This window comes from Alosa alosa, chromosome 6 (genome assembly GCF_017589495.1).
Source record: "Alosa alosa isolate M-15738 ecotype Scorff River chromosome 6, AALO_Geno_1.1, whole genome shotgun sequence".
Taxonomy (NCBI): Eukaryota; Metazoa; Chordata; class Actinopteri; order Clupeiformes; family Clupeidae; genus Alosa; species Alosa alosa.
Window position 1 is genome coordinate 23,054,774 of NC_063194.1, and position 10,181 is coordinate 23,064,954.

The 10,181-nt window shown below is 42.1% G+C and overlaps 1 protein-coding gene across 5 annotated transcripts; it reads left to right on the forward strand.

The window, feature by feature from the left end:
* The first annotated feature begins 95 nt into the window (after positions 1-95).
* ubtf (upstream binding transcription factor) lies at positions 96-9,403 on the forward strand. 5 transcript variants are annotated; one of them, XM_048244819.1, is made up of 21 exons: positions 96-667; positions 3,338-3,393; positions 3,480-3,652; positions 3,833-3,916; positions 4,045-4,200; positions 4,494-4,558; positions 4,734-4,860; positions 4,984-5,094; positions 5,218-5,351; positions 5,445-5,586; positions 5,729-5,770; positions 5,915-6,028; positions 6,245-6,406; positions 6,493-6,639; positions 6,769-6,879; positions 7,020-7,108; positions 7,285-7,474; positions 7,642-7,689; positions 7,881-7,949; positions 8,091-8,219; positions 8,328-9,403. In XM_048244819.1, the coding sequence occupies exons 2-21, from the start codon at positions 3,357-3,359 to the stop codon at positions 8,430-8,432; spliced, it is 2,235 nt and encodes a 744-aa protein (XP_048100776.1). In that variant the 5' UTR covers positions 96-667; positions 3,338-3,356; the 3' UTR covers positions 8,433-9,403. The 5 variants fall into 5 exon arrangements, with proteins under 5 accessions (XP_048100776.1, XP_048100777.1, XP_048100778.1 ...); XM_048244820.1 differs by lacking the exon at positions 96-667 and adding an exon at positions 674-1,246; XM_048244821.1 differs by lacking the exon at positions 96-667 and adding an exon at positions 674-986.
* Positions 9,404-10,181: the final 778 nt, after the last annotated feature.

Sequence of the window (10,181 nt, forward strand, 5' to 3'; positions counted from 1 at the left end):
TAGACAAGGTGGAGTTGAAAGAAATTACATGGAGAAAAAATAGCTGTCAAATAGACTTTGCTAAATAAGCGGGTGGTATTTAAAAAGTACACTGCATCAGGAATTTGTAGCCTACATAGAAAGTGCAACAGTTTCGCTTTCGAAATCAATAGAGCAAAAACACTACAGATAATGTCCATTTCTCGCAAACATGTAGCCTATCCCGCAAACATATCGCATGTCAGTTTTTATAACTTTATTGCGAATCGTTTCAGTTTACTTTGCCAAGCTAAGTAGCCTAAAACTAGATACATGATCAACCGTTACTTTAAGTAGGCTACAACGCATGTCAAGTGAGCGTTCTGGAAGCTATCGTAGTCTAACCGTTACTCTACAGAAGCATCATGCAGGAGTTCTCGCAAAAATCCAAATCGGCACTCTGGAGCACGAGCATGATGCTGGCGGCAGCCGAAGAGAGAGCGAAAATGTGGATGTCTCTGGGAAGAGAAATGGTCGGATCGAGAAGGTTGCGCGCTGAGTGGAGAGAGCGAGCGAGTGAAATGGAGGCGGGGGGAAGTTCCCATCTCTGCGGGGACTGGAACACCAGCGCCCTGGACCGACAGCGCAGTGCTGGCTAACATTCAACCCTCCCCTTGTTCCACAACCAGTTCCACACACGCAGCGACAGGTAGGGTTCACCGCCGCCTCCCACGTTCTACTAATCGACAGTTTGATAAACAAACCTTTTAGAAAAACATTTATGTAGTGACACAATTCGAAATCATGACAGCCGATTGCACCGAGTTTGTTTTTATTTTCTTATGCGGTTGAGTTTCAAAAAAATGCCTAATTTAAAACAATGTGCTATGTTGCGTGGACCAGAAGGCAGCACACCGTGGTCGCCATACCCGAATTTCTTGTCTTGCGACTGGGGTAAGAGAGAGCCGATGTCCATCGTATAAACCACGTGTGTAGTTTTGGAATATGCTGAAAGTCAACCAAAATATGTAAGTGTAGCGTACATTATCGCTAACTGTGTGTTTGGAAGTGTGTTTGATGAGTCGACTACGTTTCCGCGCCGAGTCAAGTCTCCATGAGGCTGATCAAGGAACAGCCAACCGTCTCTGGTTAGCCAACAGGGAGCTCGGTTAAATATCTCACCGTGTAGGTTTGCCTTCTCGAGCACCCGTCAGTAGAACCGCCAAAGCAGAGTTTAGACAATTCTACCGTTCTCTGGGCAGTCGCACATATTCGAAGAAAAGATAAGGTTAGTCTCAATCTACTATTTTATACAAAATAATATATATTTTTTGTTCTTTGTGTATTGTGTCGACTAGACGGACAATGTCTTGCTTCGGTTGAATCAAGCTCTCGCCATGCCTGGCTTTAGTATGGCGGCTCTAGAACCATCGTCACGCCAGAGCACTGGTATCTGTCTCGGATGTAACATTTTTTCCTTCGCTACACCTGAATATTGCTATTTTTCCCGCGGACGTTGAGAATTTTAACATATTTTGAACCATTTACTTAAGTCGACGAAGACCATGATTATTTACTGTGTGCAGTCCAAGTTATTTCTATTTATTTTGTAGTTTCACCTTCCATGGCTTTGAACAGTCTGCTGTAGCCTACAGACCACCGCCATACGGGTTCATTCGCCTGTTTCAATCCCCTGAACTCGAGAGTTTCCGCGCTGTTACTATAATACGAGTTTATAATACATGGAGCATTAACATGTATAGGTGGTTGTAGGCATACTTTCCCCCTGGTATTTCATTACTCTTTTAATAGCCAAAGCGTCTGGTTCCCCGTCAAGCCTGATCTAGTTGTAGCCGGCTGTGTAGCCGTAACCTTGGTCAATGTTTGGGTCGCTAAGGGTTTGCATTTCACCGCCAATCTAGAACCATTTTTATTTACGCGTATCAAGTAAACTTTAAAAGACACCAGGGAACATAGTCCTCAATTGTTACTTGAACTATCTACAATTACTGCTTCACGGATTTATTTTTGTAGCGTGTCTCGCAATTTCCAGTCATTTTGTTATGCGCCATGGCTGTGTAAACCCTGGTCATTAAGAACTCACTGACGTCCCAACAAACTGACTTTGCATCTAGCCAAATATTCTTAAAATCATTGTGAATGAAACATTCGTAATACATGTAGCTCGTAGTCGTGACATATTCTAAAATATCAGTGAGCTGACGAAGGGTCTGGTTACTTGGTACGATGGAAACTAAACAAATCTACACCCTGACTGTTTCCCCACTGAAGGTGCGGGAGAGGGCTGGAGAGACCGACGCCATTACAGGCTCTCATTCGACAACGCCTCGCTTGAGAAATATTCATGTTATTTCAAGCGTAAACATACGCGAATTGCTTGCTAAGTGACACTTTTGGACCATAATGACGAAAAGTATTTGAATGAGCCGATAGTTTTATTCGAAGAACGAAATGCGTTCGTCCATGATCGGTCGGCTGAGCTGAAGGACGAGGGCAGATGTCCATGGCGGAAACGAGCTCCGCGCCCTGTTGGTTGTGAGGCTGTGTCGAGTGGTGCAGTATGGAGTATGTTCCCTGGCCACCTTTCCCCCCTCGACGGAGACCGAAAGCAGAGCCCCCGTCCTTGGTCAGCTGGTTGCCTACAGCTGCCTGTCGTCCAAATGCTCGCTTCCTCTTTCCGTGGTTCCTCCCAGCGCCCATTCGTCCCGAAAAAAATCCTCCATACGAGAGCCGACTTCGGTGGAATGGTCGACACAAAAGGCGTATACTGGAGTTGTTGAGTGGATAAAATGTAACGTTTACGTTCCTAGAGCCGAAAGAAAAGTGAGTGTTACAAAGCATAGCCGTAGTCGCTGCCCTCTGCTGAGTTATTTGAGATTTGAAGCCGTCACAAGCAATAGGCTCTGTCTCACGATGCAGCGTAAACGGTTAGGGGCGGTGTAATGAACATCTTCTATTATGTGTTGGGGTGGATTTCAGTTCCCTGATTTAAATAAGCATAGTCAACTTATTCATTTAATAAGTCAAAAAGTTTTAAAATAAGAAGCAGTGTTTTTATATGGCCCGTCTGTGTACCTTATTTATGAAAATATATGTACCTTTTTATGAAACTATTCACAAGACGTTCTTGATATGGTAGAGCTAGTATACGAATCGGTAAGAATGCGCTCAGTGAAGACATCGCAAGGTGATATTGAAAAACACCCAAAGCATGCACTATGTAATTTGAAACTCAATTTCACTATCGGACAGTTTGCCGTTCCATTTTATAGGCCAGAATTTGATTTGAGTTAATTTGTATATTGGGAAAATGTACACAATTAACATATTTGTATTGTGTATTTGTTTGCTCCCTCAGATAAAGAAGATAGTTGAAAATGAATGGAGACATGGATGCCTCCACTAAAGACCAAGGTGGGCTTAACTGTAATTCATTTGCACTGTGTTTCCTATCTTTGAGGTATATTACATTGACAGATAACCTGTATTCCTGTTTGTAGTGTGGTCTCAGGATGATATGTTGAAACTCCTGGATTCCATGAAGGTGAACCTGCCACAGTTGGACATCACCAAATATAAGACATCAGAGTCCCACCTGAACTGGGAGAAGGTGGCTTTCAACTCCTACACTGCAGAGATGTGCAAGCAGAAATGGCAGGAAGTCTCTAAAGAGGTCAGTCAACTCCACAAGCTGCTGAAAGTCTTACACATTTTTCATGAAGATGATCTATTTAGTGTATTTCTGTTAGAGTATTTTGATGGGATTGTGAAGTGTGACAATTATTTTTAACAGTTATCAGTGTGTTAAAATATATCATTTTAATTATAATAATTATTTTGTTTTCAACCTTAGGTACGCAAATTCCGTACATTAACAGAGATAATAATAGATGCACAGGATTGCATCAAGAATCCCTTCAAGGGCAAGAAACTGAAGGTATGTCTGTTTTGACGTATTCTCTTAACATAACTTTTACTCAGTGGTGTAATTATGTGACTGTAGTGTTTATTAAAATGGAACAACGGTTTTGCCTCATTAGTTATCTCTGTCCTATTCTTTTGTAGAAACATCCCGACTTTCCCAAGAAGCCTTTGACGCCATACTTTCGTTTTTTTATGGAAAAGAGGGCGAAGTATGCAAAGCTACACCCTGAAATGAGCAATCTTGACCTAACAAAGATTCTCTCCAAGAAATACAAAGAGTTGCCAGAGCGCAAGAAGGTGAGGAAGATAATCTGAGACTAGATGGAAGACTAAATGAAACAATTTCAGTGTTGCATCCACCTGACCTGATCCTGTTTTGTTTTGTAAACTACTACTGAGTGTTTTTTTACTGCCTGTTTACATCTACTTTTCAAAGTGACCTCCTTGAGAAGTCTGCAAAATAGGCTACTGGTTAGCAAAATAGTGGAATGTAAATGTAGCCCTGTTTTTCCATTTGTTTATCTCACTTTGATATTTCATTTTTACCACTTAGTGAACGTCTTTTAATCAGATTTTGGTTCTGTCTACAGGCAAAGTATGTTCAGGACTTTCTGAAGGACAAGGAAACGTTTGAGCAGAGTATGCATAAGTTCAGGTATGGATGTGTGGGCGTTGACCCAACTGAATAGTGTTCTATCAATTTCCGGAGATTTGTACTGGTATTACTATATAAATATCTCCAGGTAGCTTACATTTCTAGCTTCTATTAGAATTGTGCCTGTGTGGGCTTGTGGTTTTGATTGTGTTTATGTGTATGGATGTTTATATAGAGAACTACATCCAGACCTGTTAGAGAGCTTGACGAAGAAAGGTTCCAATGTCCCTGAGAAGCCCAAGACACCACAACAGCTGTGGTACAACCATGAAAAGAAGGCCTTCCTTAAAACAACCCCAAGTGTAGGTTTCTTCACTCTAAACACAACACACGCACGCACACACGCACACACGCACACACACACACATCCCGAGTATATTAAGAAACCTGGCTAAAACAGTGTGTAACTCTTTATTTGTATTTAGGCAACAACCAAAGACATAAAGGACAGCTTGGGAAAACAGTGGACACAGCTCTCAGACAAGAAGAGACTTAAGTGGATCGCTAAGTCTCTAGAGCAGCATAAACTATATGAAGTAAGCCAAAAGTTTGTGACAACTGTTGCATTGGGTTTTCCCATCTTGTTTTTCAACAAGTAATAAGATTCCCAATTCCGTTATGTAATAATAGCCTTCTGACCCCTCTGGTCTTGCCCTCAGGAGACAATGCGAGATTTCATCCAGCAGCACCCAGAGCTTAATATGACGGAGGAGGACATTGTGAAGTCCACCCTGACCAAGGCTGAGCGACAGCTAAAAGACAAATTTGACGGCCGACCGGATAAGCCTCCACCGTAAGTGCCACTTTCTCTTGTACATTTTATTTTACATGTTTCTCTCATATGGAAAAGGGACAGCAAAAAGGGTTACTTTGGTGTTCTCCATAGGAACGGTTACTCCATGTTCTGTGCCGAGTTGATGTCCAGCATGAAGGATGTGCCTAGCACAGAACGCATGGTCATGTGCAGCCAGCGGTGGAAGCTGCTCAAACAAGGCGAGAAGGACGGTTATCAGAAGCGCTGTGAACAGGTTTACACACTCATATTATCAAGAAACTAAAGCCATGTGTACAACACACACACACACAGATACATTTTATGAATATACTCACCTGTGGTATTTACTGTTTGTTTACAGCTTCAAGCTTATGGTTTTTGTCCTTTGTTTACAGAGAAAGAAAGAGTATGAAGTAGAAATGAACCGCTTCCTTCTTGTAAGTATTGAGTTACACATTTGTAGTTGCCTGTGATACTACATATAGGTTTTTTGTCTGGCGTATGTGCTATATCGCACCTTGGTGTATAGAGCATGTCTGATAACTTTATCAATTTCTGTCTTTCTTGTATGTGTGGCACAGAGTATATCTGAAGAGGAGCAACAGAGAGTTCTAGGAGAGTATAAGATGGCAGGCTTTAAAAAGAGCAGTGGGGTCAGCAGTCCGTCCACTAAAAAGAAAACCTCCAAAGCCAAGGTCAGTCAAGTTACCATTTCATTCATACTCTTACCACACTTGTTACAGTGTCCTTTGAAAGATGTGTGTGTGTGTGTTGGTGGGGGGTGGGGGGGGGTTGCATTATTCTTTCCTCTTATACTGAGACACTTTCAAATATTTGTTTGATATATTTTCCACCTTGGACTCTCTTCACTCCTCAACTGCTTATTTCACTTTTTGCCTCGTCCCCTCCAGGCACAGAGTGGCCCAGACAAGCCCAAACGGCCCATCTCGGCTATGTTCATCTTTGCGGAGGAAAAACGGCCTAAGCTCAAGCACGAAAGGCCTGACCTCTCTGAGAGTGAACTCAGCAGGCAACTTGCTCGCGTGTGGAACGACCTTCCAGAGAAGAAAAAGGTAAAGACAAAGAAACTGAAAATTCAGAAGACCGGCTGAGTTCTTAGCAGAGTACATTTGAGATTTACTGCATCGTATGTCTTCAGGAGAAGTACAAGAACCTAGAGGCAACCCTAAAGGCACAGACAGAGAAGGCGGCACAGGAAGAGAAGAGCAAGCTGCCAGAAACCCCCAAGAACGCTCAGGAGATTTGGCAGCAGAGTGTCATTGGTGACTACCTTGCCAAATTTAAGGTATTACCTCTGTCTGACTCTTTTTTTTGGAGTTGTATAAAACATAGACTGAGGTTGTGGTAAGCCCTGGTTCAAATTGTAGTCAGTAAATAATTAATAAGGCCTATGTTTGTTCGTTCTTTCCCCAAGAATGATCGGCCCAAGGCCCAGAAAGCCATGGAGAGCTGCTGGAACACCATGGAGAAGAAGGAGAAGATTCTGTGGATCAAAAAGGCGGCTGAGGACCAGAAGCGATATGAGGTGTGTAAGGAACCCAAGCCCTATGTTTCTCTTGAAGATCTGCTTTGCAATAAGTGTAAGATTAAAAGAATTGCTTGTCATACATCCTGATATAGTTAGGGTGTAATTAACCAGAGCCCACCCCCACTTAATTTTGACAGAGAGAGTTAAGCGAGATGCGAGCCCCACCTCCGGTGATTGTTCCAGGCAAGAAGATGAAGTTTGAGGGCGAGCCCAAGAAGCCCCCATCGTAAGTATCTCTCAATACACTGTGTGTGTGTGTGTGTGTGTGTGTGTGTGTGTGTGTGTGTGTGTACATATGTCTCATCCATGCTTTTAAATCAGCTGTTAGCAGTGACCTACAGGTGACTGCATAAAGTGCTCTTAAATGCGCCTGCCCCTGAGAGTGCTTTTACTGTTCCGCAGGAATGGCTATCAAAAGTTCTCTCAGGAGATGCTGTCCAACGGTGAGCTCAACCACCTCCCTATGAAAGAGCGCATGGCTGAGATTGGGGGCCGTTGGCAGAGGCTCCCACAGAAGGAGAAGGACCGATACAAGAAGATTGCTGAGGAGAAGCAGAGGCAGTACAAGGGGCTACTGGAAGAGTGGCTGGCGGTGGGTACCACTACGTGCCACACCACATTATGCATCCTGCTCTGTTACACAACTTGTGAAATAAAATCCTGATTGCATGCTAGGAAACCTGTTCTCCAGTCATATGTAAAGCCCATCAGTTGAATGCAGTGTTTCTCATAGTTCTCTTTTCCTGAATTTGTTTGCAGAGTTTGTCCTCACAGGAGAGAGCCACCTACAAGGAGTATAACTCACAGGTAAGTTCTTTATTTGAGTTCTTTATTGTATTGATTTTTTAAAATCTTACTTTTTAATTATTTAGATGGTACAAAAAATGCACAAATGTGTTTAAGACTAGTAGGCTGGGCAATAATTATAATAATAATAATAATAATAATAACTAATTTATTTTCTTAACTGACTTTTCTTCTTTGTTCTTCCATGATAGAAAAGAAAGAGCACAGCAAAGCCCGGTGGCACAACTGCTAAGGTGAAACCTAAGGCAAGGAAGAAGTCGGTGAGTTGTGCTTATTTCTATTCAATGTAAAAATATAAAATTACCACTATAGTTGAAGACGGTGCTGATTTTTAGCAGAGCTTTTGTTGATGTAGTCCAGTCTTGTTTAAAACAAGGTCCGTATTTTTCTGTCACGGCCAGGTTTCAGAGGAAGAGGACGAAGAGGATGAAGATGATGATGATGATGAAGAGGAGGAGGAGAAAGAGTCTGAAGAGGACTCATCCAGCGCAGAGGACAGTGATGAAGAGGACGACGATGACAATGATGATGTAAGGCTGTGTTTGTTATATAAGATGCCTAATAAGGGTACTCAGATCAATGTGGAACATTTGGGGGTCCTACTGTCTGTTTGATGTATGTCATCCTTCCTCACACAGAATGATGACGATGACGATGAAGAGGCGGACGATAAAGAGAACAAATCCGAAAGCAGCAGTGCTAGCTCTCAGGACTCCTCAGGTTCCGGGTCGGACTCTGAGTGAGCCAGGTCGGCTCACTTCTGACCCTAGAGACTTCAGAGCAGCGCCCAAGCTGAGCCATGAGTTGCACAGGCAGGCTCTCTGAACCTGTCCTGCACTCCTCCAACCACAAGGGGGAGCACTCCCTCTGCACCACGTCCACACGGTGTCATCCACCTTTATTGTTCATCTGTTGCGTCCCCCCCCCTTCCGGTTGTTCAGTCCACCGTGGCAAAATCATTGGGCAAAATGATTTGAACCGATGACCCAGACCAGCTTACACCTCAGCTTTTCAAATTCCCTTTGGCTTGTCAGGTGGCTTGACAGTGCTAAATGGGTCCTTGTGGTTTTCTATAGGAAACTGGCTTCAGTTTTGTGATTGCAGTTGTATTTGGGACGCAGTTATTCACACCCTAATCTGACGTTCCGTACATGTCTCATCCTGAGCCAAAGAATCTGTCTGTCCACATGGTTATGTCAAGAAGTGCAGGGGACCAAATAATTGCACTCTAAGAATGTGCTCTGTTTGTTCATCTCCACCGCCATCTTCTTGTTTCTTTTCTTTGTAGCTGCTCCGTTACCTCCGGTCCATTTCTCGTTTCCAGTGATTGATTGTTTGTTGTTCAAAAACTATTTGGTTCATGATGATGTGGTGTCTTCAGGAAAATTGAAGCCATTTTGAATGTTCCCCCAGTGAAAGGACACAGTTACCGGACTGATTGTGCAGTTTATTTATAAGGCACCTGTCCTTGGTCTGGTTTGTATGGACCACAAATCTGTCCTGTGTAGGGACACCCTCACGTTCAAGAGGAGATCTGGTTATTTTTCTGTAGAAAGCAAAGGTTTTGACCACCGGCAGGCTGAATAGCCGTTCCAATGGCCTCAGAAATGGTAGAAATGGATTAAGCAATGTTAAGTTTTGATATTAATGTAACTATGATCTCAGTGATCAAACTTCTATGAGGCTTTTTTCTTGACTTGGGGTATATATATATATATATATATATATATATATATATATATATATATATATATATATATATATATATATATATATATATATATATATATGTGTGTGTGTGTGTGTGTGTGTGTGTGTATATTTATATATACATACATATATAGTTTTTATTTTTTGGCTAGCTGATGCACATTTGTTCTCTTCCATCCAACCACTGTTTTGTTTTTATCTGATACTGCTTACTTGGTTCTATTCTTTTAATTTTTTAAAAAAAATTTCTTTTAATTTTTTAAAAGTGACTGACATACATTGGAGCCCCCTCCCCTCATCTAAATACTGTGCACTTAATCTTGAATCTAAAAGATTTGCCTTGCCCACCAACATACACACACACACCAAACTCCATGTCCAAATCCATGTCTGGTCAAGGAAACAAGTCTTGTACGATTCATGAATGTAGATGGATGCTTCACCTTAAAAAAAAAAAAAAAAAAACCTTGTCCATACAGTGGAAAGATAGTTTGGTAGTTTTGGAGTGTTTGAGTTGGAATAGCCTCTCAGACTATAGCCAGGTGTTTTCACAAGATGACGTTCTCCTATTCCTAGCCATCATGCTTTTCCCAGAAAAAAAGAGCACATAGCTGTCCAGGGGGAATGAGGGTCATTACTATTTTCAGGGTGATGGAACAAAGTCACCAGGCTTACTTGATCTTACAGAGGATGTTTGGTTTAAATGCTGTTGTAAGGTATTTGTAAATATTGCTTTTTTGTATTTTGAGTAAATATAGTTTAATTTGTCCTTTTATTTAGTG

Excerpts from the sequence above, each read along its gene's own strand:
- ubtf (XM_048244819.1), top strand. The coding sequence starts at position 3,357 with ATGAATGGAGACATGGATGCCTCCACTAAAGACCAAG. Across the intron at positions 3,917-4,044 it reads TCAAGGGCAAGAAACTGAAG|AAACATCCCGACTTTCCCAA; the intron begins GTATGTCTGTTT and ends ATTCTTTTGTAG. Across the intron at positions 6,407-6,492 it reads ACCTTCCAGAGAAGAAAAAG|GAGAAGTACAAGAACCTAGA; the intron begins GTAAAGACAAAG and ends GTATGTCTTCAG.